Genomic DNA, 26,790 nt, shown 5'->3' with positions numbered 1-26,790 from the left:
GCCGAAGACACCAAGCAACACACCCCACCCGGTCACATTATACTGACAACGGGCGAACCAGTCATCCCACTCCCTGTATGCTGAGCGCTAAGCAGGAGCAGAAACTATCATTTTTATAGACTTTGGTGTGTCTCGGCCAAGGGACAGAACCCAGAGCCTCAGGGGCGAACGCTCAACTCAAGGCCAAAAATGAGGCGGTGCCAAGTAAGGCATTAGGAAAGATAAAGTCAGTTAGGAAGAAGAGAAAAGATAAGATCCTAAATTTAGTCGCCTTTTACGATCATGCAATAGGGGCAGCAGGTACAATTCTAATGCCCTACCTGCAGGGCCATACTTTGTTGTCTATCTTGTTACCTATTGACATTACCTTCCTGTATGGCGACTTAACATGTTTGGGTCACTAATGACCTACATTTATATGGCCAGGTGTTGCGTCATGGCTTTCACTCTCCGGCTTTAGGGCCGCAACACCCTATAATAGGAAATATCTGAAAATTGACATCCCTATTTATAAGTAATAATAAGTCACTTGCTTCACTTGGATTTGTTTTCATTTTGCATCACAGCTAAGGTCATCAAAGTACAGAGAACTCTTCGAAATGCAACCAACATAGATTTTACTATAAGTTTGTTAAAACACGTTAATTACTGATATATACCGATAGTGGCGTTCACATTATGGCTGCATTGACTTGCTGAAGTGAAATTTTCTATTTGAGCTAAGAAAATAAAATTTAAACTACAAGCTACTGCAAGGCTAAATTGTGTCACTATGTGGATGAAGTTCTCTTTGTGTCACTATGTGGATGAGGTTCTCCTAGTGTCCTCAAAGACCTTTGTATCTTAGTGCATTATCTTCGACCGTCATCATATCACATCAGATGTTCTCTAATATTTACAATTACACGTAATGTAAATGATTTCCGCACACCCGCGTAACTTGTATAACATAAGTGGGCAGAAGCTCCGGGGTGGCCTTGGTTGTGACACGCCCAATGTCGTATTTGGAGCTAGGTGACGTTTGTTTATAGATGTTGTCCTTAGCCACACTGAGGCGATAATGACGACTTTTATCTCATGTATTTACTGTTCATTTAGGAAAGTTTTAAACATTTCTGTTTCTAATATAAACATTATAATTGGACAGAAGCAGTTCATACAGTAGTATGAGCATGTCTAAGATTTGCATCACTAGAACAACAAGAAATGTGCAGCTGCATTCAAACATAAAGAAAACACACTTTCTGTTCCGTCTAGCCAGACGTGTAGGTGGATGAAGAGGAGCATTGCAGTTTTCTGGCAAGTCTCGACGTTTCTTTTCTCCTTTACACTGAGTGGTTTCATAATATGATATACAAACAGACTTTAAGATAATAGACTCTTCTTGTATGGAAAGTATGGCGTTTATGAAAGTGCGTTGTGGACGGTTAAGTTGAACTGACATTCTACAACTAACTCTCAATTTCTGGATTACTAGTAAGAAATTAGCCATCATGGAGCCGTTGCGACATGAACCGGTGGTCGGTAGTTTTACTCTGTACACTCCGACGTTCCTCCACTTACCAAAACATGATTCGTCTTTGATTTACTTTGACTTTTGAAATGACTCATATCGAAAACCAAACCATTCCATCTATTTTAATGTTATAATTTTCACGAAGCAATTACATAATTGATATTGTTTATTGAACTTTCGTGTCTCTCATACATGTATAGTATTACTTATTTTACTACTTGGTAATACATTTCACATAGATAATACTTTTTTATTTCCTGAATATTATTTCCATGATATTTAACTTTTGAAATAAATATGAATTCTTTACAATTTTATCTAAAACTACGTTTCAAGCAAATTTTCTATATTTTTCATATTCTTTGGTAGCGTCTTTTTCCTACTCATTTCAGTCGCTTTCTTGAACTTATTTTTTAATATAACTATATTAACATATATTCGATTGAAAAGCAAGTCGCTAACTGGATTTTTTTTATAAATGATGTTTTCGAATGTCTCCATTTGATAGTTGTACATCTAAAACGACCGGCTATATGAATTAAGTATATTTAAATTCACCAGTTTTATAAACTGTAATAAAAAATGAAACAATGATTACAAGTTTAGTTCTTCCGTAATGGGAGCGGGGTTGATAACCTTAAAAATATAGAAACGCATGTCGTGCTGATTAAAGAAATTCACGCGATCATGTTTAGTACATCAATTGGCAGCCGGCACGAGCAACCTTGAGGGTGTGTGTATGATACTGTTGAACCGTGCATTCATTCTTAGGTCAGATAAACTTATGGTGTTACTGCGAGTTTAACAAAGCATGGCTCGCTACCAACTGTCGTTCTACAGGTAGTGATACGGACATTGTACTTATATTTCAATAAGTATAAAATACATGTAATTATAGTTAGATTTCTCAGATATATTAGTCATAATAAGTAACGGAAGCTGCAGTCGTTGTTCTGGGACTTACCAAAATTACACGCCATGTCACGACAATGCTCACAAACGAATGACTCTGCGTAACCTAAGTGATGAGTAAAATTTCCACGCTCCCTACAAATTGTTCACGTAAATGTTAAATTGAGTACGAGTGTTTTAAACTGCTGGCAAGATCGTGTTTCCTTTCAAATTGTGCAGAACACAAGTAGAATCTAGCGCTTGGGTATCAAGTTGCATTGATACTTGGACTCTGTCCCTTTTCCGAGGTTATTTGTGGAGGTGGTGGTGAACTATCCTGTTCCACGGAAGATACAATTCCGGGACGTAAGAACTTACCTGGTATCCTTCTGACCTTAAACCCACTGTTATTTGAGCCAAAGATTGATACGTGACTACTGTAGTGTTTACATTGTTGTGGAATTAGAAACAATTTGTGAAATTCTTTTAAAGCCATGTTATAATTCACAGCGTACATCCGTTTAACTGTTTAACTGCACGGTATTTTTTATTACGTATGAAAATGTCAAGCATGTGACCGTTCATTAAGTGTGACGTTCAGGAAGAGACAGGTGAGGCCATGGTGCGTTGGCACCAAACGTTTGTAATCACAGGAAACGTTCAAAAAGGTGTGCTTGGAGATGCCAACAAATATTTTCTGAGGAAGAAAAGAAATATGCTGTGAGATAAGCGGGGTGGAACACTCTTCTGTCAGATAGGCCTGGAGCAGGGACGATCCCTCCTGCCACGTGCCGTTTGGCCAATATGGATTTCACGGGCAGTGAGAAAAAACGCAATAAATCGAGAATTTTAATTGAACTGTGTGTTAACAAGACTTTGGAGTCGTCTGCCTTTCGTCACAGGATGACTGGGGGTTTTCCTAATCCCCGCAATATGCTTTACGTTATTTTTGGAATAATGTGACACATGGGAAAACAAGGTGTACCCAACAATGGTATATATACAATCAAGTTTTAGTATGTCATTCTCTAAGGCAATTCTGGATGTGATGTTAGGCTGATCACTACTGACCATGTTTGCAGAAGATGGGTGACAGCATTAGGTTGCGGAAGTTTGCTGATAAAAGCTGCTGTAATTATCATTGTCTTACATAGTGTTAGCAGGGTTGTGGTATAAATAAGGCTGGCGCCACCCTATCTCAGCAGACGATGAAGGCCAATGTTGTTATTCCTCCGTTCATTCTTGTGCATATTTTGCTCCTAAAGGCAGTAGTAGAGTGCCGTTCTCTGCTGTCTGTAGACCCGCCCCGAGGTTCGGAGCAACTGACGAGGACAAGGCGCGACGACATCGATATTGAATACGAGGATTACGACGACGTCAGTTATATGGATATAATGCCAAAACCATTCATTGTCGACGATATGCGTCAATTTGTGTTACCCCCTAGTTTACCATTGTCACAGGAATCCGAGGAATCTATCCAACTCCCGGACCTTTCCAATCAAGCTCCGGAATATATGATGGAGTTGTATAAACAATACTCTTCCAAGCGGCTGGCCAGTCCTGAGTCGTCCATAGTAAGAAGCTTCACCAACATTAACCAGGGGGACGGTAAGACTTCTTTATTTCCGCCTTTTTACACCAGAATATAAAATGTTTAGATAACATTTTATTGTGTTTAAGTTTTATACATTAGACGATCTGTGTTGTATCATTTGTCTGCAATCACATATTATCAGTGCTAAAGAACCAAGAGTCCAGGTCACGTTTCTTTCACCCTAGTGATAACTCTGTGATCATTGCCGATAAAGAATCTCTCGGGTAGTGGATTTTAACGGATTCTTTTTAAAATTTCTTGTCAACCGACGACATATGAGCGTTTTTCTGTCGGAGTTTATTCAAGATTCGTTGCTATTTGATTGACAGGTATGTGTGATAGACATGTTCACTTTAGCGTAAAGTAATCCTGAAATCAAAACATGTCGCTGTGAAGAAAATGAAATAACACGTGGTAACGTATTTCTGGTATATCTGGCTATCTTGATTCAAAAGAACCGCACGCGAGCATACCATAGATCGCGTGTAAAACGGGATATTAATAGTTGTGCTATTCACAAAGATTGTATTGTTTTTTAATGCTTTGATTTATGCATAATGTCGATAAAATCGACATTCATTGACAAAAACAACTTCACATTGATTTTATTATTGTTTTTGTTTCATGCAGAATGTCTATGAAATCGGCATTCTTTGGTACGGTATAAACAACAAACTAAATTTCACACCTGCAAATTTTATTATCTGATCTAACTGCTAAAACTTCATGTAAAATATCCCGGTGATACTTCGGACGGTGTATTTCCATTAAACGTTACAGTTAAGATAGGGGTTCAAGTCTAATGAAAATAAAGTTTACCAGTTACCCTAATGTAAATGGAATGATATTGGTGTGGAAACACAAGTGTTCTATTATAGGGTACAAGTGTTGAACACCCTCGAACGTCCATACTTCAAACGAAGGAACTCGCTCTGGGAGTCGGTATCGTCATAAAAAACCATCGAACATGAATGAGAGTTTACGGAGTAAAAACCTGAGGAGCTGTAATTGGGTCTGAAGTCTCGGCAACATTAACTGCATCGCCCTAACGTTTAACTGTCATTTACTGGCTCTAAGTTTATATTTAAATTTTAAACGCACCCGAAACACCCGCGCCCAGCCAATGTTGCTAAATTGATGAATGAAGAAACTCTAGGTGTCTTGAGAGACATTTCACAGTGTTTTTAAGTAAGTAATTATCTTTGGTTGTGACGGTTTGTAAAGAGCAGGTTAGAGGCTGGATTCTCATAACATTTACACGAGCAGTGACTACAGTACATTAGCCGTGACATGTAAATAGTTCCTATTTGCTCAGAGCCTCTTACCATCAATTATTGTTATCTGTCAAACATGTACGTACCTAATTGATATTTGTCTCAGCAGAAATCAACGACACACTTTAAAGTTTATTTTATTTGTACATGCTAATATAAAACGCCAAGGAACTCAGTTGCTAGTGGTAGAACTATGCCAAAAATCTTAATGCCGTCGACAGATTAATTCAACTATGCGATTAATTGTGGGCGTACTGATATAATGACCTAAAAATCTATGATTAGTCAATAAAATCATTGGACATTTACAGGCATATGCAAGTAAACAAATTTAATGTTAAGTGCCAAGCACAGGTCAGTATTCTGATGCTGGCAAAATAAGATATCATACGGGTAAATCGGCGTTTTAACATGCCTTGTACCTAATGCAACAATTCAAGTTATATGTGATGTAACTGGGTAAAACTTTTGACATGTTTTCCATAATAATCTATTGAAAACAATCAGGTTTGATGAATTAAGCTGTGAAAATCATTTATATGAAGTGACAAACTTGTATGGTGCCATATAAACATTAGTTAGACACAGAATGTATACACAGTAAAATTCTTCTTTTTATGTTTTATGTGTGTTAAAATGAAAATATACCCGCAGAAATCACTTTACAAAAAAACCCTGTAAAGATGCATCAAAACAGACATAAAATCAAATGCTTGTGATTCACAAATTGCAGAAGCTTAACTAGTTACTTTGTAATTCACATGAATGCAGATAACATATTTAAACAACGCTATTGTCCGCAATGAATATAGATATGAAACAAAGCCAAATCACGCATATGTACAGCTTTACAATCCGGAAGGTGCTGGGATTTATAATCAGCCATGAAACTCGGGCGGATATAACAAATAGCTGATTGTTCTTGTCAGTATAAAGAAAAAATCACATACGATAATATCTGCTATGAGAGAAGAATGAACGTATTTTGAGGCCTTTTGATTCATATATGTTATTCATTATTTTGATAACTGCTGTTTTGATTACATAGTAACAAAGAGCTAGTTTTCACGATTCTGTGAATATAAACAAAAAATCTGATCTGTATATAACGACAGGATTCACGATGGTATATAACTAGATCTTGTTTCTTCAAAGGCACACAACGTTTTCAAAAAGAATTTAAGTTTTTAAACTTTTTTACGGTAAAGCGAGTTTGATAATTTTGTAGAGTCCCAAAGGTTATTATGAACTCTGTTAACATAGATTTACACAGGGTATTTAGCAGACGTTTTAATGTCATATGTGGCCATCGATATACACGTTCTTGTTATGAATGATCTTTTAATATTTGTATCGTTAAACATGGTGACTCTTTAAAGGTATCGTTCTAAGATATTATATCCAGCTTAAAGTTTGCTGTTGCTTTTTAAATTTTGTTCTCAAGGTTGTTCACCAGGTTTTGATAATATCATAGTTGGCTTGTCAATTACAAAGCGTTTGCCAACTCATGTTTGCTTGGACTGCATCAGGGGCATTTTAAATAGTGAGTAACTGTTGCGAGGTCACAAATCTTTCAAAACAATGAACATCGACAAAAACGTGTAGTATTTAAGTTGACCTGATAGGTAAAAATATTAATTTTATATGCATTTTAGCTCCATGAAGACGCAGCCATTTAAGATTTCGCAAATTTTGAGCGTAGGATAACCCTTAGACCTACAATTGCGTTGCAAATCGTGTCTATAAAATTAATGCAGTTGCTCTTTAGTAAGCCAATAAGATCTTCTTTTTATATATACTTGTTTGATATTTACTTATATCCTTGAACAAGGTGACTTTAGTTCGATATGCAGATCTGGGTGTTTATTCTGATCTGATGTCAATATCTAAGTTTTTTTTTATATTCAAGGAACGCTTCATCAACGAATGGCGACAGTGTTAAACTGACATTTTATAAATCTTGTAATCCTACTGACTATTCACCAGTTATATACCACCACGTAATCAGACAACAATTTTTGTAAAATTTATTTGTAAATAGTTAGATGATATCATTGATATTACGAATTAAAACATTTACATTTCAGTATTATATCTAACACATCTCATCTTGGTGCAATGAAGTACCACACAGCGTGGGTATAACCTTTTTGACACGATATTCCACCTACGAACAGTTTTTATTCAACAGGATTTAAAGTTCTTTTCATTACGTCATTCAAACTAATTGACAGATCTTTGACCCTGTCTCATACTCATGAGGTATAAAAAGGTACATTTAGTACAGTTCAAAACACCATCAATAGTAAGAACTGGAATATTTCCTGATTGGCTGTGTAGGATAGCGAAAAGATATTTCATAAATATATCTATCCGTTATAAACAGTTACCAGAGTATTTCTCATTCAACATGTATCAACTCCTTTGATCCAGTTTTGTTATCTTTTGAAGCAGTATTCAGAGCTAAGACTGGGGACAGACTATCAGTTTATAAATGGTCTAGCGACATTTTATTTTTCTGTAACAGGTCATTGTTTAAAATAAACAGTGCTAAGAAATACGCACGACTTTAAACATCTAACTGGTTTATCGTTAATGATCATACCACGGCAGGGACAGGGTGTTCATTTTCTCCAGTCAGCTCGTTTTGTTTACATCATTAACCGTATTGAAAAGGAAGCAGTTTTAAAAAGAATAAGCACATACATATCAGTCCAATAGTTCATCAGAGATTGGGTGTGAGATCGTGCATGGTGTTGAGGGACAGTTGTATCAGTGTTAAAAATCTCTTAAATCCAGATCAAAAGTAGAAACACGAAACTAGCTATTCCTCTGTTAGAAGAAAAAAAAAAGAATTGTATGTTTATTTAAGTGCATGTACTGATTTGTGCAACAGATGTATTATATAACGGCTGGGTACACTTGGATCGTCCGCCTCGAACTCCTTCCTCCGCCGATAAGCCAAGTACACTCGGGAATGCTGTCAAATCTGAACCAAATAGTTCACGAATCCTAAATGCCCAGCCGTCCCACGAAGTCTCGCATTTATAGTTCTTTTATTAGTGAGGTGGACAGTAAAGTACAAACTATGTAGTAATTACGTAGAATTATGGTAAAAATCCAGTCTTATCAGCTGTGCAGGTTTACATCTGACAGAACAGTATAAAGGGTAGTGACCCTCCCGATAGTACAATGTGACCCTCCGACACAACAAACGGTGTGCCACATTATTGACGCGGGAGACTGGCACCCGTATGATAGTGTCCTGATAGTAAGAGGAAGTTGTAAGGGGGATATATCCCAAAATGTCAAAGCTTAATGACTGGCTCATGTTTCACAGCTTTTGTAGACTACACGGCTTCAGTTTGGTGTCTTACAGCGTAAATTCTCCATGTTCAAATCTAATGCCATGTCTAAGATTTAGTAGACACATTTCTAAAATTTAGAAAGGATATCGTAATATATAATGGTAAACCACAAAGTGTTTTATTTTTCTTGGCTGTCTCAGAAATGTTGACATGTTAGAGACACATATTGGGGAATTCATAATAACAAAGATATTATTATATACATTTATATTTATGTAATTTGGTAATTGATTGTTCATGGAAAATCTTAAAAGGAATAATAGAATCTTTCACTCCCTTTGGGGTGAGACAGGAGAATTCCAACCCGAGGGGTAAGCTTCTTAAGTTGTCAAACACGAGGCTTTGCCGGGTGTTTGACAGCTTAAGAATCTTATCCCGAGGGTTGAGATCTCCTGTCTCACCCAAAAGAGACTGAATGATTCTTTTTCTCTTACCCCGTGCACCACTTTGTGTCTCTAATAAATGTGTCATTCATGCAAGCGAGGATGACTTGACCTCAATAAGTCGCCGTCTTTGTGACGTCATTTCATTGTTGTCGTGACGTTATAATACCATTACCGCGACGTCATGATACTGTTGTCGTGACGTCATACCATTGTTGGGCATGTGCAAAGATCTCGTGTAGCTTGTGTTTACCCTAGGGTGAAATAGAAAAATCTCATACCGGTAAAACTGTGGATATCCCTGTCTGGGGTAAGAGAACAAAGCATCTTGTTGATGAATCGCCTAAAAGTACGTCTGGAGTTCAATCATAAAATTTTAAATTTACATGTTACATTGGTTATGAAAATATAAATACGACACAAAGATTAATGAGAAATAGAGATATTTCACCTGCAGTGATGGACTAACGATTAGAAATAAAAAGGAATCCTTTATTATGTTACTTTATGTCTGTTTTTTACGGTGGCCGAGTGGTTAAGATGTCCCGACATATTACCACAAGCCCTCCACCTCTGGGATGCGGGTTCGAATCCCATGTGGGGCAGTTGCCAGGTACTGACCGCTGGTCGGTGGTTTTTCTCCGGGTACTCCGGCTTTCCTCCACCAACAAACCTGGCACGTCCTTACATGACCCTGGCTGTTAATAGGACGTAAAAATAAACAAGCCAAAATGTCTGTTTTTTATTCAGCCGATATTGTGTACAACATATAAGTATTTTTTGAAGACAAAATGACTTGGCATTATCAATTATGTATAAAACGATAGTTCTTTAATAAGAGATATAGTCTGTATTAAATATTAGCATATAAATCTTATCTAAGGTTACTTTATATTTCTTGTTCTTTATATTTATACGCTTTTATTCCTATTTCAGAAATATCCGGGAATTCATTTACGGAACGCCAGTCCCGAGTCCATACCATGATATTCAACATAACCAGTATATCTCTTGATGAGGTGGTTGATCTAGCGGAACTTCGGCTTTTTACCTTGGTCGAAAATGACCGTAATGCTTACATAGGTGTGGATAGGAAAGTGTCCGTGTTTGAGGTCATTCCTGTAAATGACCAACCATATAAACTTATCAACTCAAAACATATATACGGGCGAAACAGCAACTGGGAAACGTTTGACGTCACTTCCGCCGTGAAACGATGGGTTGCGGACATTAATTCTGTGCAAATATTAGAAATTAGAATTGAAAATGTTTTTCATAGTGTAAGTTACGGTGAGATGGACATTGAAGCACGTCCTAAAACTCGGACAGAACCGTTATTAGTGGTTTTCTCAAGTGAATACAGCAAAAGTAAACTTCACATGAAGGAGAGACATGAGATGGTTACACATGAGATGGATTCGTTCGATATCATGGGAGATATTAATGGTACACAAACAAATCATACAGAATCTAATATATTACAGAAACGTTTTAAGCGGAGGGCAAACAAAAAGGGGACAGTGTGTCGACGGCGTTCTCTGTATATACAGTTCAGCGACATAGACTGGGACCGATGGATTATCGCCCCTCAAGGCTATCAGGTAAGGTAGTAATTTCCCTTGAAGGCCAGTGTATATTCATAGATATATACAATTAAGATGAACAACATATTATATTGATATCTTTAAAATGAAAAAAGAAATTTGCAGTAAAACAAAACTTATGGGTTTTTTTTTTTTTTTTTTTTTTTTTTTTTTTTTTTGGGGGGGGGGGGGACTGAAGGGCTTTGGTGGGTAAACGACGTCATTTTCTCACAAAATACGATTTTATACTTCAAGAGAAAACATTACTCTACGAAATGACAAATCATTTTCGGCCAAATATGTCAGCAAAAGATGGCGACCATAGAGTAACGCGAATTACAACAAACTGACAAGGATCTGGTTGTGAAGGTGTAGCTGATCTAAAAAAATAGATAGAAAAATAAATAAATAAACACAAAACAAAACCCAAAACATCTTTGTGCTCATGAAGTCAGTTCTTTATAAAACATCATACACGTGTATATTAAACATATTAATATAATTTGTATACCAAACATTTAAAGATGCTCCACCGCTGACAAATCTTATATTTTCACTATCAAAAACAGGAGCAGACGATTTTGTATTTTTCCTCAGTTAAAAAAGTTACTTAGTTTACACCATTACCACCATTCAAAAGTTTGAGCTTCTGATTTTATTTCAAGTTAAAAATATGAAAAATAATTAATTGCATCCCGAAAAAATTCCGTGGCACTATATCTTATATAGAATGAAGTAATGATTGCGTATGCAACAAAGGCAAAATAAATTAGTTTATGTTATTTTTTGTGTTAATAAGGCATTTATATACACAATTAAACACCAATTATTGTTCAAATGATGAATATCTTTTATGCTCCGTCGGCGGTGGAGCATCTTTAAAATAATACATTATGTATATCTCAGAACATTGTCGATGAACTGTTCCTGTTTGCGTACAGTATACTTGACCAAACATTGAAGTTATAAAGGTACCAGTTCTAAGAAGCAGACAGCGAGTTCACAATTTCTATAAATATCACAGCATGCTCTATCTGACACTGCAGCATTATGAATAAATTCGTGCAAAATGTCGAGGGAGACATCAAGGAGATCAGAATATCAAATATGATAAAAATGGAGGCTAAAAATCATAAAGAGAGGCTTGTTAAACATTTGATTTCATATAACAGTTGTTTCTTCAGTCTGTACTCGGTATACCATGCTCGCGTCAAAATAGAAAGTGCGCATTAAAAGATAGAAATTGATACCTTTCTCAATTTCATTTTTATCAAAAATGAAAGCTAACATAAAAGTGAAGCTACTATTGGAAATTTAAATAAGGAAAACTAAACGAGAGGAAAAAAAATCAAGGTTACCTCACAGCGAATTGGTCCCGGTGTGTCGGAAGATTGGAGTCACCTGTTATAGGTTAACTTCGTATCTAAAAATAAAGAGAGAGAAAAAATAGCAGTTATATAGCCAAAACATACCTTAATTAAATTAACGTAATATAAATTGAACTATCCAAATAGCTCAAGAGATCGACTAAACATTATTTAACAATACATGAACCATGTGCATGCATATGCTTAATACTCTGTAACTATTCTAAAATATATAAACAATACAGTTAGTGAAATTAACAATATGCAATAGAATAATATCTGTACTACTTATAATTGGTTTCGATGATAGGTGAGAGTAAGATTACCTCGGCATATAAGTTCGCTATAAAGATATATTATAAGAAAATTGACTCATTGCGAATTTTTTAAGATAATAAATTATGATATTCGAATACAGTCAATACATTATTTCATCTCCAGCCGTTCAGTGCTCTCAAAAAACAAACAGTAAACATAGAAGGCGTTTAACTCAAAGTGTCTGCAGTTTTATTTCCGACTTCTCATATGTTAAGTATTTATCCCAATCTAATTTAAGTTAGATCTTCTATGTCGCTCTCCGTAGACTAATTTTAATTAGTTTGGTATTTATCCTGTATATATTTGATTTGCAATACCTTGCACCTGCACGCCAATAGTCTAACTCTGAACTTTCTCATTGACAAAGTTGTTATTATGCTCTAAATAGAACGGAAAAAGGGGTCAGTGAAATTGCAAAACAGCTTTTCTAAAATCGGTAACAAATTGAAAGGTTTTATTCCGCTGAATTTGTAGTTTGGCTTGGCAGTCAGAAGTGTTTACTTTACGTAAAGTGTTCACTGTACGTTTGGGTGAAACAGTAGTGTTCTAATTATACCAGTGGTAGTAGTAAATGGATATACCGACCTAGAAATATTTAACATAGATTTAGTTTTATACAAACAACATTCTACACAACGTGCCAATGCATACATTGAAACATATCTGCATTTGCATATTAAGGATTATTTGCCCTTATTGTTTTTGTAAAACGTCATATTTGTCAGAAAAAAAAACAACAAATGTTTCGCCCATAAGATAATGACGTCACAATCGATACCTTCCCGAAAGGGAAATAATCTGTAATACCCAGAGATGGAATATGTCATTGTCGAATATTTGAAAGATATTGAGAAAAATGCTTATAATCTAATTTGTAATTCAGTGTACGGTAATCCCCATTTTGTCCGTTGCCAGTAATGTGACCGGTCATGATGTACTGTCCGGTGTCTCGGACAGTGTGCTTCAGTGAGATAGCACTATGAAATGGACAAGAATTTCCACTATTTCAAAGAGACACAACACGAATGTACCGTAGTCTCCTAAAACATTCACACTTTCACTTACACAGCACACTGACACTATATACAGGAGAGACCCTGGCTGTCACTAGGACGTAATAAAACAACCAACCAACGAACCAACTTAATCATATCCGACTAGTGTCAATAACTACACAATATTAAACAAACGTGTCCACGCAAAGGTCGCTTTTTTGCTGCAGAAATGAAAGTTTTTCATATTAGTCTCTGTAGTACCCTAAAAGTCTATGCTAAATACACGTTACTTTTGATTTTTTATCGTCTTTACCTATAAATCATGTTGATGTGTTTGAGATTGTTGAACAGTAATGAAATAAAGCTGTTTCGTGAAATATGTCTAAATTAGATAGGATTCTCTATTGCATGCTCCTTTTAAGGTATATTGACGCTTGAATACACGTTTTCAATACCACTATTGAAGTTTGCTGATATAAATATCAGTAACGACCTAGGTGTTACCTACCGAGAACAAAAATACGTCTGATTTATATAGATCTCAACACAGACAACTTTATTAGATAAATTTTATATTATTCTTAATTTCACCAAAATATCATCTAAAGTGCAGAGATTGTTCTTGAAACGTGTACTTAAATGAGGGTCTGTGGGAAACGTTAACTTATGGTAGTAATTGTTAGCTAACATAATTACTTGTACATAGATTACGTAACATTTTGCTTTCATTGACATGTTAATCATTATTAACTTAAATTCAAAGTTCATATTAGCATAGCCTAATTTATATTGTAATTAATAGATAAATAGAAATGAATAAATAGCTAAATAAGGCAAAACTTATGTCAACTAAAAGTAGTAATTCATTCATTTAAAAAATCATGCCATTGTTTTAATGTGTACATTATCGTTATTCCTCGCAATAACACGTTTACGCCATTACCATAAATGTTCCTTTAACATGATTATACATGTACCTTGTATTGCTATCTTTATGTGTAGAAATCGAAATTGAATATTACGTTCAAGGATTTATCAGTAATACCGTGATATAACACAAATTGATAAAATCATTCGGCGTATCCACATCGGTATAAATACCTTGCCAAATTCCGACAGCACATCCTGTTCGGAGAGCTTCAAATGAAATGTGAAATGTACCCAATCAATTAGTGGCCTCGCGCTGATAAAACATACCATCAGCGCATGCCCTTCCCTGTACGACCATCGCCTGTATTCTTCAAAGGTGGAGGGCGACGTGCAAATATGCACTTGTAGGTAATAAATAATGTACTAATTAACTCGATAATAGATACGATATTGGCCCATAGGAATAGCTGTCATATCAACGCTTCCATTCCGTTTTTTCTATATTTAGTTGCCAACTTTGATACGGTTGATATAGCGCGTTTAAAGTCGTATCACCAACTTAATCAATTTCGTTAAAGTTCACTGTATCTGTAAACAGCAGGAATCTTATTGACGTACGTTCCGTTTAAAGCATTGATATAAGATATAGCTGACGTGCGGACATCGTATGCCCACCCTATGCCGCACGTCCTCCCCGAGGGGCCAAACCCTCACTAATATATAACGGTAATCACCTAGAAAAACACTGGTAGAAAACAACACAAATTTCCTCTCTGCCATAATTTTATAATATACGGCCAGTGTATCTGATCCGATTATCTTGGCTATGTAGGTATAAATGATGTGTTTCGAGGCTATCGATAAAGCGCCTTACTCACACCCTTCTCTGGAATCTCTCTACATATACCAGCCGAGACAATTTTCATATCTTTAGGAAATAAATATTCAACATTATCTTCCTATAGAAAACACATTTCTTTTCCACCACAGGAAGAGCTAAAATATTTGTATTTATCAATAATGGATGAAACTGCTGGAAAAGCTAACGAGCCCCGCCTTACATCCCCAATGGTTGTTTCCAACAGTTTCCACCAGGCTTCTGTGTTATGACCTCCTGTGATCTCACAATTTATTATAACTTAAGTATGTTACCCCTCCCAAATGCTGTGATAGACTTGATAGATGTACGTACATATATTCAGTTTTCACTTTCCCATGATCAAATGTTACCTGATAGGTTGCAGTTGGTTCTGTAAATCATTGTGATATTTTCAAAAACCACGGTTTTAACCATCCTTACCGTTTACAAAAAATACTTGTATTACTTTAGATGATAACTTTTTTATTCAATAAATAATGTTGAAGTCGACCCATCAGCAAAACAAATTTGCTTTAAAGAAAGTTGTGAATTAATTTGAAATGCAGACAAAGTACAATATATTGATCTTCGGATGAATATACATGACATTGTATATCCTTACATATGTACACAAGATAATATCTTATGTCCTGAAAGCAACGTCAAATATTCTCTTATTATGATAGATAATTATCAAGATACTTGTATCGATTAAAGTTTTACTCATTTCGTTTTCCTAAAATTGTCGGCGAATATCCACACACGATAGAGTGCAAATCATGTCAATATAGTTGTCATACTCATTACAAAAAAATTACACCGCAAATAGTTGAAGACTGGTATAGCAAAACATCCTTTCGCAAAAACATCCACGGCTGCAGTATGTCCCTATATAATTCTGAGGATGTATGATTAAAACGATTAAAATAGAATCATATTCGGTTCTATAAAGATTTACTTTTTCACATGTGGATTAGAGAACGTCTTCAATAGGGAACAAACACCAATTATCCTATTCTGGGCTGTGTTCGGTTGTTTACAATTTTTAAAATCTCTATCGGTATAACTTTTTATATGCATTAAGAGATTGATATAAAATGACATTTATTTGTTATTTATTTGTTTCAGGCCTACCAGTGCGTGGGGAAGTGCTATTTTCCATTCAGTGATTACCTGTCACCCACGAAACACTCAATAATACAAACTCTCCTCAACTCCAAAAATCCTCAAAAGGCTAACAGGGCGTGTTGTGTGCCAACCAAACTGGACCCTATATCAATCCTTTATGTGGACGAGTTAGGAGTGGTTACATTTAAATACAAATACGACGGTATGGTCGTGAAGGAATGTGGCTGCAGGTAACATCAACATATAGTACCGAAGGATGGTACTTTTTCGTCCATGAAAAAGGCGCAGGAAGTTAAAGCAACCGGAAGTGACATTAACGGTTAGCGTTGGAGGTTACTGTTGTCAACGGATTTTAACAAAGAAGGTTATTGTTAGCAACATCATCGGGTAGTACCAGAAGAGGTTACTAAGAGTAACATCAACTATAGTAGAAATGGTAACGGGTGACCATCGTAAATAAATGAAAATAATACGAAAGGTAGCTAAAATTTGCTAATAAGTAACATTAATACATGTTAGTGAAAGTTGTAAATTTTCCAATTGAAATGACGTTGAGTAGCAAAGGATGTTTTTAAGAGTATTATGATAAATCCTGTTGAAAGCTGGATTTTCAACACGAACGGAGAGCAGAGAGGAAAGTTGCTCAAAGAAACATTGTTAGAAAATGTTGGTGAACGCCGGCTTTCCATAGATAATAACACTGCACGATACCAAATGCATGTAGCGTCGAGTAACAAATGATAATGAAAAGGTATAAATGTTAGTCATTGCAAACAGTTCAGATGTGAATAGCGAGAATCAATGTGATCTATAAAAGGAGTAAGTATTGTGATTTGCCTGTGTGTTTGCATAAATTATCAAATCAAAGACAACAGACTTGCTGCTAACGACCTAAATCGGCGATAGTGGTAGTTAGCAACGTATTAGGAAATACGTTAATACATTGACGGTACTTTGATTAATTAGCAAGCAATTTGCTTAAGAGCGAGTGCAACACCGAATTGTCAGCAACAAAATATCAAATATTATTTTTATTTTATGGTTGTACAAATAGCATTAGTGATATGTGCTTCCTTTTAAATAATGTTTAAAGATGATCATTTTTTTCCAAATTTAAAAAGGCATGATGAATAAGAATTAGCATAAAGTCATCACATGCATCCAACCGTAATTTTCTTTCTAAACAGTTATGACTACAAAAATGTCGGTATAAGAATGAAGTGAATTGTGAATGAAATGAATGAATATTTACTATGTTAATATTAGTGTTATTGCGATAATACATTACTAAGTCATCAAAACGAGATGATTGTAAAAATTAAATGATATTCGATATCTGACTCATGCGAAGCCAAAAAGTATGACAAATCACTTGGAAAAAACTGTACTGTTGAAAGTAACGACGTATCATTCTCCCGTCGTTGCAAGAGAGTATTCATTGAGGTACTACATACCACACATAAAAAAAGATTCGCCAAAAAGAGTGTAAGACAATAGCATCACACGACAGAATATTGCACTGAGATATCAATTATGACTAAAAAGAATGGCAATTTTATTTAATCATTAAGATTTTTAACGTTTCTGATAATACATGTGCAAATGTTTCTGCATAGATATACAAACATATATTCTCTCAATGCATTGTATGGATTAATAAACACAGTTAATAATTTTGTTCACTAAATATATTTAAGATGCTCCACCGCTCCACCACTTTTCATCAGTCACAAAAGTTACTTACTTTACACCATAACCACCATTGAATAGTTTGAGCTTCTAATTTCACTTCAAGATAAAAATATTAATGATTAATAATAATAATTAACTGCATCCCGTAAAAAAACACGTGTCAATATATCCTATATGGAATGAAGTACTGATTGCACTTGCACCAAAAGCAAAATAAATTACTTTATATTATTTTTGGTGTTAATTAGACATATACATATATACACAATTAAAAATCAATTATTGTTCAAATGACGAGTATCATTTATGCTCTGTCGGCGTTGGAGATCTTTAATATCATGAGTGCTTATTCGATATACCATAAACCTGTACATAGTCCGAGATACTCTGGCCCTGACACCAGACTTAGACATCATGACAGATGGATGTCTGGTTACATCTATCTGTCATAATGTCTAAGTCTAGTGTCAGGGCCAGCGTATCTCGGACTAATAAACCTGTTGACTGAAGTAATTAGAACTATATCTTGAGCTAAACCATAGTTTTTTTGTGTTTTTAAACATATTTTAGTTTAATCATTAATTATAGTTAACTTACCACAGTATATGTTTCCCTTTTACCGATGAAAGTGTGGGTTATTGATGTAGTGAGCGAGTCGGTAAAAGTTATCTAGCCCTGGTAACAAGGTTATTTTCAAAAAGGATGTATTTATCAGAATATTTTCTAGGGTGTTCACATGTTGTTATTGGCGAAGAGTGTGTCAGACGTTTCATTTAGTTATTGTTTTTTCGGTGATGTTTATATTTTTATTGGTAGATGTATTTCATTCTTAGCTTCATGACATTCAATAGCTATGGATTAGGTTTCACAATCATATTCGTTCATTTTCTTATTTGATATTCTAGAATGAACCCTGTTATGAAATAGTTAATAAATTTCCTTGCAACTGCATGTAAATTACATATATCCTGTGAGGATAATACATATTACTAATTTATCAATTCATTTCCGCACAAATTAAATATGATATGCTAAAACACGCCTTAGATATCTAAAATGAGAATGTCATTGTGATAAAACCGTAGAAAGAAACTGCCAGATGTTCAAATACATTATTTTTAGATCGGATTCCATTCTTATCAAGCAATGCAGTGCATTTTGTTCTGTTTTGAAATCTGTCGAAACCAATGTATGAAAAATCCATTTAAATGTTATGAACACAAAAATGTTTTGATCTCTCAATTGCATTGCCATTATTCAAATTAACATCGACTTAATCATCGAAAGTTCAAAATTAAAGTGATATGATAAATATTAATATAAAATTTAAAATATCTAAAACAAAGAATTAACAATCAGATAAGAAGAACTTAGGACACGACGCTATATTTTATTGTAGTTTGCTTAATACTTTATCAAACAAAAGAATGCCAGTGTTGCTGTTGTCATAAATATTGTTTTCTACCTCACTTAATCACAATTATGTACATGTAATAATCATTTTTATTTTAATCCTTAGGTTTTAATGTTTTGAATTAGAACACATATCTTGATACATATTTTAAGTCATGCCCGGTGATTTAGACTCCGTCCGTCCATATTTTTATCATTGTGCTGTATTATTATCGAGTTTCTGATTATCCTAACATAATTATTTTAATAATGATGTGTTTCATGTTTGTTTATAGTATACTCGATTTCTTATCAAGGGGTATCATTCAATATTTACATTTCCATTACTAAGTACATAGTTCAATCTGCTGGGTGTAAATGTGTGTTATTCTGTGTAACAGCATTGTGACTTTTGTGACGTCAATATATTTATGACGTCATAGCTGTACATATACGTGTATATTTAGCATGGTGGTGTAACTATAGCATATCTATGTTTGTCATAAATGTGATATCCTGTCCATTATATATGTATTCATTCTGATACCTAATCGTTCTCTCATGTTGGAACTGCATTCCTTTTAAAAGAAACAGGATCAGACAAAGTTAATTTCGTTTAACTAATATGCGTCAGAACATTTAAAAATAATTCTACAATTCTATATCCTGTTAATCGTTCCGGATTTCCTTATTTCATGTGGTGCGGTATTTTGGCACAGGTACAATACACACTCAAATGTTGACCACGATCATTATATTCCGGAACAGAATAATCTTTATTTGCGCATTTCAACCGGGAAAACATGCCAAAAGTGAGTCAAGGATTGTCAGGATCAAGCGTTTCAAAAACTAAAACAGTTGTTCTTTTTTTTCTTTCTGAAACATTTTTACATATCTGGACGACAATGTCCTTTCAGGCTTTTAGTCTCTGTAGATGCCAAAATGTACATTAAGTGATGTTGTTCAAGTATAAGTTAATGATAAGACGTAAATAAAATTGAAATAAAGAAGCGATCACCTTAATGTATTTATCATATGACGAAAGATTTGTTACTCTCATACGCAACTTTCTATTGCATCATTCTACACCCCGAAATTTGATAAATTGAAGCCAAAATTTGATAGAAAAGCATTTTTGACAACATTGTCAATGACAAGATGTCGTCATACTCGCATTGCACTAGTGATCTAGGCATAAGATATATGAACAAGCTTTGCAACAGGTCATTGTAAGAGTTATCATATAAAAAAGCGGTGTTTGTGTCAATGCGATAGAGAAGGTTACAATATCAGAATGTAAAAAAAACAGAGAAGGGGTTATATGTACTTCACAATGTTCCATTATCAGGAAATGTGTTTATCCAACACTGTACAAGCTTTCTCACAGCTGAGTACACACGTTCAGAAACAATTTATTGAAGATACTGCAACAGATAAAGAGATATGATGGCATTGTTGTAGCAAACTGGGGCAGTGAATAAACAGAAATGCATTCGTTGTGGGAGATAAGGCAAACAAAAACAAGCAAAGCTTTGTTACTTAGGACAGGTATACCCATTCATCAATTGTTTCTCTGCCATTGCACGCGCGTGAGCGTGCACGTAAGTAGCATTTGTGATAAATCTGAACCTGTTACTCATGTAAAAAAACATTGACAGTTATCGTATCTGACTAATGTGTTAAAGCTGCGAGCATATATCTTAACGCTTTTATTGACCTCGTGTAATTATTCGGAAGTATTCTAGTGCAAGTACATTTCGACACAACCCTATAGCAAAACGCATGAGGCGTTTACACTGAGAATAGCCTTAACCGTAGGGGGTGTAGTCCGAAACAGACGCTATCAAACAACCCACCCAACATTGGCTATCAGCCTCCAGATAATCAGGCCTTCCATAGATACTAGATAGATATGTCACTTTGAATTTTCAGAAAAAATGCCAACTTTTTTGTAATTTTGAACGCCCTTGTTTCCTCGATAGAGTACTGTGTAAGTTAGACAGGCCACCTGGCGGAGGATCAGAAGACAGGGCGAAATTAACCGGAACACACTCCGCCAACATAGCATTACAAACCTATCATATTTTGATGAAGAGAAATAGCTTTTGTTTCCTATCCTGCATGGACGACCGGTCCTATTACGTGCATACTTAGCATTAAGAGTATGATATATGTAGCCTAGCCGTTACTTTCTTGTTATCGCCAGGGCTATATTTCAGGTCACCATATCCGCTTGGGATAACTCTGGTACATGCTTTTATCTTTTCCATTAATAACTTACATATGGCGTGTTGTTATTATGATAAATAACGATATGACAATAAATAGATCCCGTTTCGTGTTTATTATGATCATGTCATGGTTTAGTTGTGCATTTACATTTCCCCCTGAACAAACTCATGATTGTGTAAAATAGTGCTTCATTGTGATATCTGTTTACAGCGTGAAGACATGGTATATAATAACAGCACGTTTGTACTGTATACCGGTTTTAATTGTAAGGTTATCTGTATATTTGTTTTAAAGTTGTAAACATCATTCGTTAATGTGTTGTATAAGTGTGTGGTTTTGTTCATAAAAATTAAGGAAATAGATAATGTGTTATGCCTATATAACAATATGAAGACATAAACAAATGTTATAAATAAATCAATGCATACTCAGTAGTTATTTTACATTTGTGAAACTGGTAAAACAATTTTCATTCGTGAAGACTGTAAAACGTTCAGAATTATGTAAGCGTATGTAACAGTTGTTATCAATGGATCGAGTACATTACAGTATGATATTGAAACATTAATATTCAGTTTGAAGATTACATAAAGTAAAGTGTTTCAACCTATTTTAAAATATGTTGTGAAGCTTTGCTGAGTTGTTCAATATTGTAAGAAGACAGTGATTACGAAACACACAAATGTCATAGTAACATGATTATGAAATAAAACAGTCTTACATTAATTGTTGTTTTTCATATGTGTGGCTATATGATATATAGAAAATACATGGTTAGTATCTTACAATACAAGGTTTATTTTGGTGCTCGACCTTGTATTGTAATATAATAACCGTGTATTTTGTCTATCCTGCAACCATTATGACATTCAAAACGAAAGCAAATTGCCAGTTATTTACTTGGTTTCGCTCGAAGCGAGACGCTTCTTTGATGCACAGGAAAAGATTCATTCACTAAGACGAATTAGAGTGTACTCCTTTTCACTGCCATGAAATATATAAGCGCATTCGCAAACAGCACTAGAATTTCTATTCAGTGTGTAATATCCCTAAAACAATGTGAAAATACTGAAAAACAATAATTATTCATCAATGAGTTACTTTACAGTACATACCTTTATCATGAGCCAAGAAAAAGACGACACCGCCATACGAGAATTTCGATATCGTAAAAATGACGTCATTCCGGTGAATGTAACGTCACTTTTTAGCGGGACTGAATGACGTTTCATTTACCGTAAGGTTAAAGTTCGGGGTCAAGTTAGAAAATGTTCCGTTAGATGTGGAACAAAAGCATTTCGTATTGACGGATAAAGCACAAGTTTATCCGGCAGTAGCTATCCGTCAGTATGTGGGGCAGTTGCAGGATAAATATACATATCTTCAAAGCTAATAGACAATATATTCAGAATATGACATTATCTGCTAAAACTTGTAACTATATTAAATTTCATATCCATGCACTTTGTAGTCAATATGTACATTACTAATCGATCGCTATCCACCCCATATAAATTGATATAACTACGATTGTTAACGTTTTTACTAAACTGTTATACAAACGATGATGAGTAAATGATAACAACGATAGTATCAGCATTCCATCTAAATGATTTGATTTTCTGTGCGTTCCATTTACGGGTTAATACAATTGTTCTGGTATGAGCCTGCTGTATCTGTAATGGAACCCGAACCGAACCGGTTCAAGTGGTGAAAGTAGTTATTTCTTCAGGCGTACCACTTGGTTCAAGATGGCGGACCCAATATAGTTCATTCGTCATCGGAATTTGCTTTTTGTTGAAAATAAGACGTAATAGATTTATATTCATTCTGGTTTCCGTCATTATGTATTTCAATGCACGATGGAACTTTTTAGCTATTGATTTTGGATTTGTAATACTCTTGAGATAGTAAATAATTTGCAGACCACTATGGAAATAAATCCGAGAATGGCGCGAAACCCCGACGTTATCGTGACGTCACATTAGAAACATTGACATTGGGTATTGATTTGGAAAAAGAATCCATTGAAAACATCACTAGAATGGTACAATTAAACATACTTTATCTTATCAAATACATGTAGATTAGAAAACTAATTATAAGTATTGATGTCACTAATTTGTAATTTCAATGCTCAAATACAGAATATGTATAGGTGAAAGTATGTAATGGTACCGCAATGGCAGAATCTAAACCTTTGAAAAATGACTTGGAACTGTTGTTTTATTTTTATCTTATTATAATTATAACAAAATGACGAACGAAACATTTATATTTCCATACAATGTATGACATCAATCAATTTTAGTGACTCCACTAATGTGGACCTTCTTATTTCTGCAATGTACTGACAAGTCTGCATCAATTATAGCCCTGCTTATCAATATTGCATTCAAGACACCTTGCCCAGAATGTATATTAATATAAGGAGAAAACACAGAAGGGATCAGATACGGAGAAACTATTCCAATTATCTTATCTAGGCCAATGCGCATTATCATGGTTAAGGTTCATACCATGCAGTTTCAATTAGGGTCTGCTTGTAAAATTTTAATCTTTACCGGAACATTAAGCATTGGATGGGTGTGTTTCGTTTCCCACGACACAACTTCGCTGGATACAATAATTCGAGATTATTAAAAAAACATATACTTTAATGTAGCCTATAATGGCCAATGTAAAGGCCTTGGAAATTAATTTCTAATTTTTCATACTATTAAACCGATAACAACATCCTTCATATCCACTGAATATATCTATATGAACTACTATCATTATGTAATGCAGCAGCAACGCTGCATATTAAACCGGTGTTACGGTGAATTACAAAAAGTCATTCATATTTCGCAGTGGTTCATATCAGATGTGGCTTGATCTGTCAGTACGAAGGAATCTACAAATCTGTGGCTAAGCTTTGGTACTCTGGTTAATATCATACTAGCGCACGTGCATCGCTTGCTCCATATTGCATTAAAAACTGCATGTCCGGAACAGATTTATTGGTCATTTCTTGAGGTCTGCCTCGCGAAATATCAGCATTATCGCTGAGAGGCGCGTAACTTTCCAATAAAACACATTTATCTCAAGCCCTGTTAATTTGGAAGGCATTTTCATTGATGTAAACTATATTTATCATTGTTATAATTGACATCACGCGCGTTGCAATTCTTCAAATACACATATTGCTATCCTCCATTCAAGATATAACAGCATTTTGGCATGCACAGTGCCCCTATCTACAATTCATATAAAATACAAATAAACAATAATTATAAGTAAAAAGAATTGAAAATGTCAATTCGGCAGACAAAGAGACTTCAACACTAATACAAGTTATAGATATCAAACATCAGTCGATGCCATGTTATTCTATCTAATGTAAACCTAATTAATTCCATGTGCCTAACAATGTGATAACGATAATATTTCAAAAGTTATCGTTATTTTATGATAACATTATTCATTTAGTTCCAGACTGAACGCAAACACCAAAATAACAAAAGAACCTTGGTTGGGCCTGTATCAGGCTTTCTTTCCAATATCAGAATATGTATCTTACCGTCCAGAAATTAATGTAAAACAAATATACTGTATAAACATTTAGCTGCCGCATTTCTCATATTGATTTTTCAACAAAAGGAAGGCCTAAGTTTGAATCTTGAAGCAATACAATTCCGACGACTTATACCTTACTATAGAAAACAATTCCGAAGGTACGTGTAATATCGTGCCTATCTTGACCTAACAAAGAGCTAACGCCTTCCTTATGATCTCGAATTGAGCGTTCTTCCATGTAAGGAAGGCCCTGGCTTATTTCCTAAGGTTATTACACATCATACTCCGTAGAAGTGGTAGTTTCTACTCCTTCTTATAGCATCCCAGCATAGAGGGAGCGTGATAATTGGATTGCCCGTTATCGAAATAATACAACCGGGATGGGAGCACATGTGGTTGGGAGTGCTTGTTCGGTGTCTTCGTCATGCTTCAGTGAAATAGCTGTACAAAATGACAAGATTTCACTATTGAAGAGAGAAACAGCAAGATTATACCACAGCTTCCCAAAAAATACCAACATTCACACCGCAACGCATTGCACACTTTGGAGTTTGTGTTTAAATGGCAATAGCTGTTAATAAGACGATAAACTTAAATACCCAAACCAAACAAAGAGGAAAGTGGAAGGAATAGCCTTTTCTTCATTAATAGTGCAGCACCTTTTACACAAATACACACATATGGCCGTAATACTGTAGAAAATCACAACAAAACGATAAGGGTAATCTTGAAACTGATATTTTTCGAGTTTGTTTTGCATGTTATGCAATTAAATTATCGTATGTGCGTTAACATCTCAGTCAGAAAGGGATACTAGAATGTGTACACTGATAACATTTTAATTCGGTAAGCTATATGAATGCATACGCTATGTGTACTATCATATGTTACATTGGTGTGAAAAATTAATGGATTGTTGATGTAAAATATAGCTTAAAATAATGTTAGCACTCTAACATGATTGACAAATTTCAAAAAACAAGTATTCTTTACAGAATGTTATGACGAATATTGATATTGACTTTGCTTAAATTGGTGTTTTGTTATATGTAATGCATTCATGACATTTGTATACATTTATTTTGCATTGACGCTACTATTTCTTAACTTCTATAGGGGTATGAAAAAAAATTGTTTGCACACTGTGTGAATCCGCGTACCGGATTCTCACAGAAGTCTGCAAACAAAATTTATTTCATAACCAGATGAAGTTAAAAAAATAGTTACACCAATGCTTATAACTATTTTTTTCAGATTGCTTGATAACATCAAATACGTTTATACGTACGATTCCATTGATTTTCCAATGGAATTTTTTTCTAAATCAATACGCAACGTCGATGTCTCTATTGTGACGTCATGCTTACGTCAGATTTTTGCGCCATTCTCGGAGTTTTTCTTCATAATATAAGAAGAAAAAGAATCTGCCAGTCAGAGAGTTGGATTTAGTATGTAAACAAATTAAAATTAATTATTATTAAGAATAAATTGTTTGAAAATGTAAATTTGTTGATTTTAGTCAAAAATCACCATGAAATATAATGATTTTGATGAAATATAATGATTTTACACTGTTCGTTCAGGTACAAAGACTTTTGATTGTTAGCATAGGTACGCTATCTAAGGGTATGGATAGATGGATGATGTGGTTTAACAAGATGTATGGCACACATAACAAAGGGAGGCGTAGGATGTGTATAGCATCAGTCCAGCTAAAAGTATTTCACACAGAACATGAGCTAAGGGAGACAAATCAGGGTATGTGCA

At 34.8% G+C, this 26,790-nt stretch overlaps 1 protein-coding gene across 1 annotated transcript; it reads left to right on the top strand.

The window, feature by feature from the left end:
- Nucleotides 1-2,100: 2,100 nt before the first annotated feature.
- On the top strand, nucleotides 2,101-22,191 carry LOC138323433 (bone morphogenetic protein 10-like). Its single transcript, XM_069268055.1, has 3 exons — nucleotides 2,101-4,018; nucleotides 9,966-10,630; nucleotides 16,150-22,191. Exons 1-3 carry the CDS (start codon nucleotides 3,616-3,618, stop codon nucleotides 16,381-16,383), a joined length of 1,302 nt encoding a protein of 433 aa, XP_069124156.1. The 5' UTR covers nucleotides 2,101-3,615; the 3' UTR covers nucleotides 16,384-22,191.
- The last annotated feature ends 4,599 nt before the right edge of the window (nucleotides 22,192-26,790 follow it).

The sequence above is a fragment of the Argopecten irradians genome, chromosome 5 (assembly GCF_041381155.1).
Source record: "Argopecten irradians isolate NY chromosome 5, Ai_NY, whole genome shotgun sequence".
NCBI lineage: Eukaryota > Metazoa > Mollusca > Bivalvia > Pectinida > Pectinidae > Argopecten > Argopecten irradians.
The sequence above is the reverse complement of the archived record's forward strand: the minus strand, read 5'-3'. Positions and strand labels throughout refer to the sequence as shown.

Excerpts from the sequence above, each read along its gene's own strand:
- LOC138323433 (XM_069268055.1), top strand. The coding sequence starts at position 3,616 with ATGAAGGCCAATGTTGTTATTCCTCCGTTCATTCTTGTGCATATTTTG. Across the intron at positions 4,019-9,965 it reads CAACATTAACCAGGGGGACG|AAATATCCGGGAATTCATTT; the intron begins GTAAGACTTCTT and ends TTCCTATTTCAG. Across the intron at positions 10,631-16,149 it reads TCGCCCCTCAAGGCTATCAG|GCCTACCAGTGCGTGGGGAA; the intron begins GTAAGGTAGTAA and ends TATTTGTTTCAG.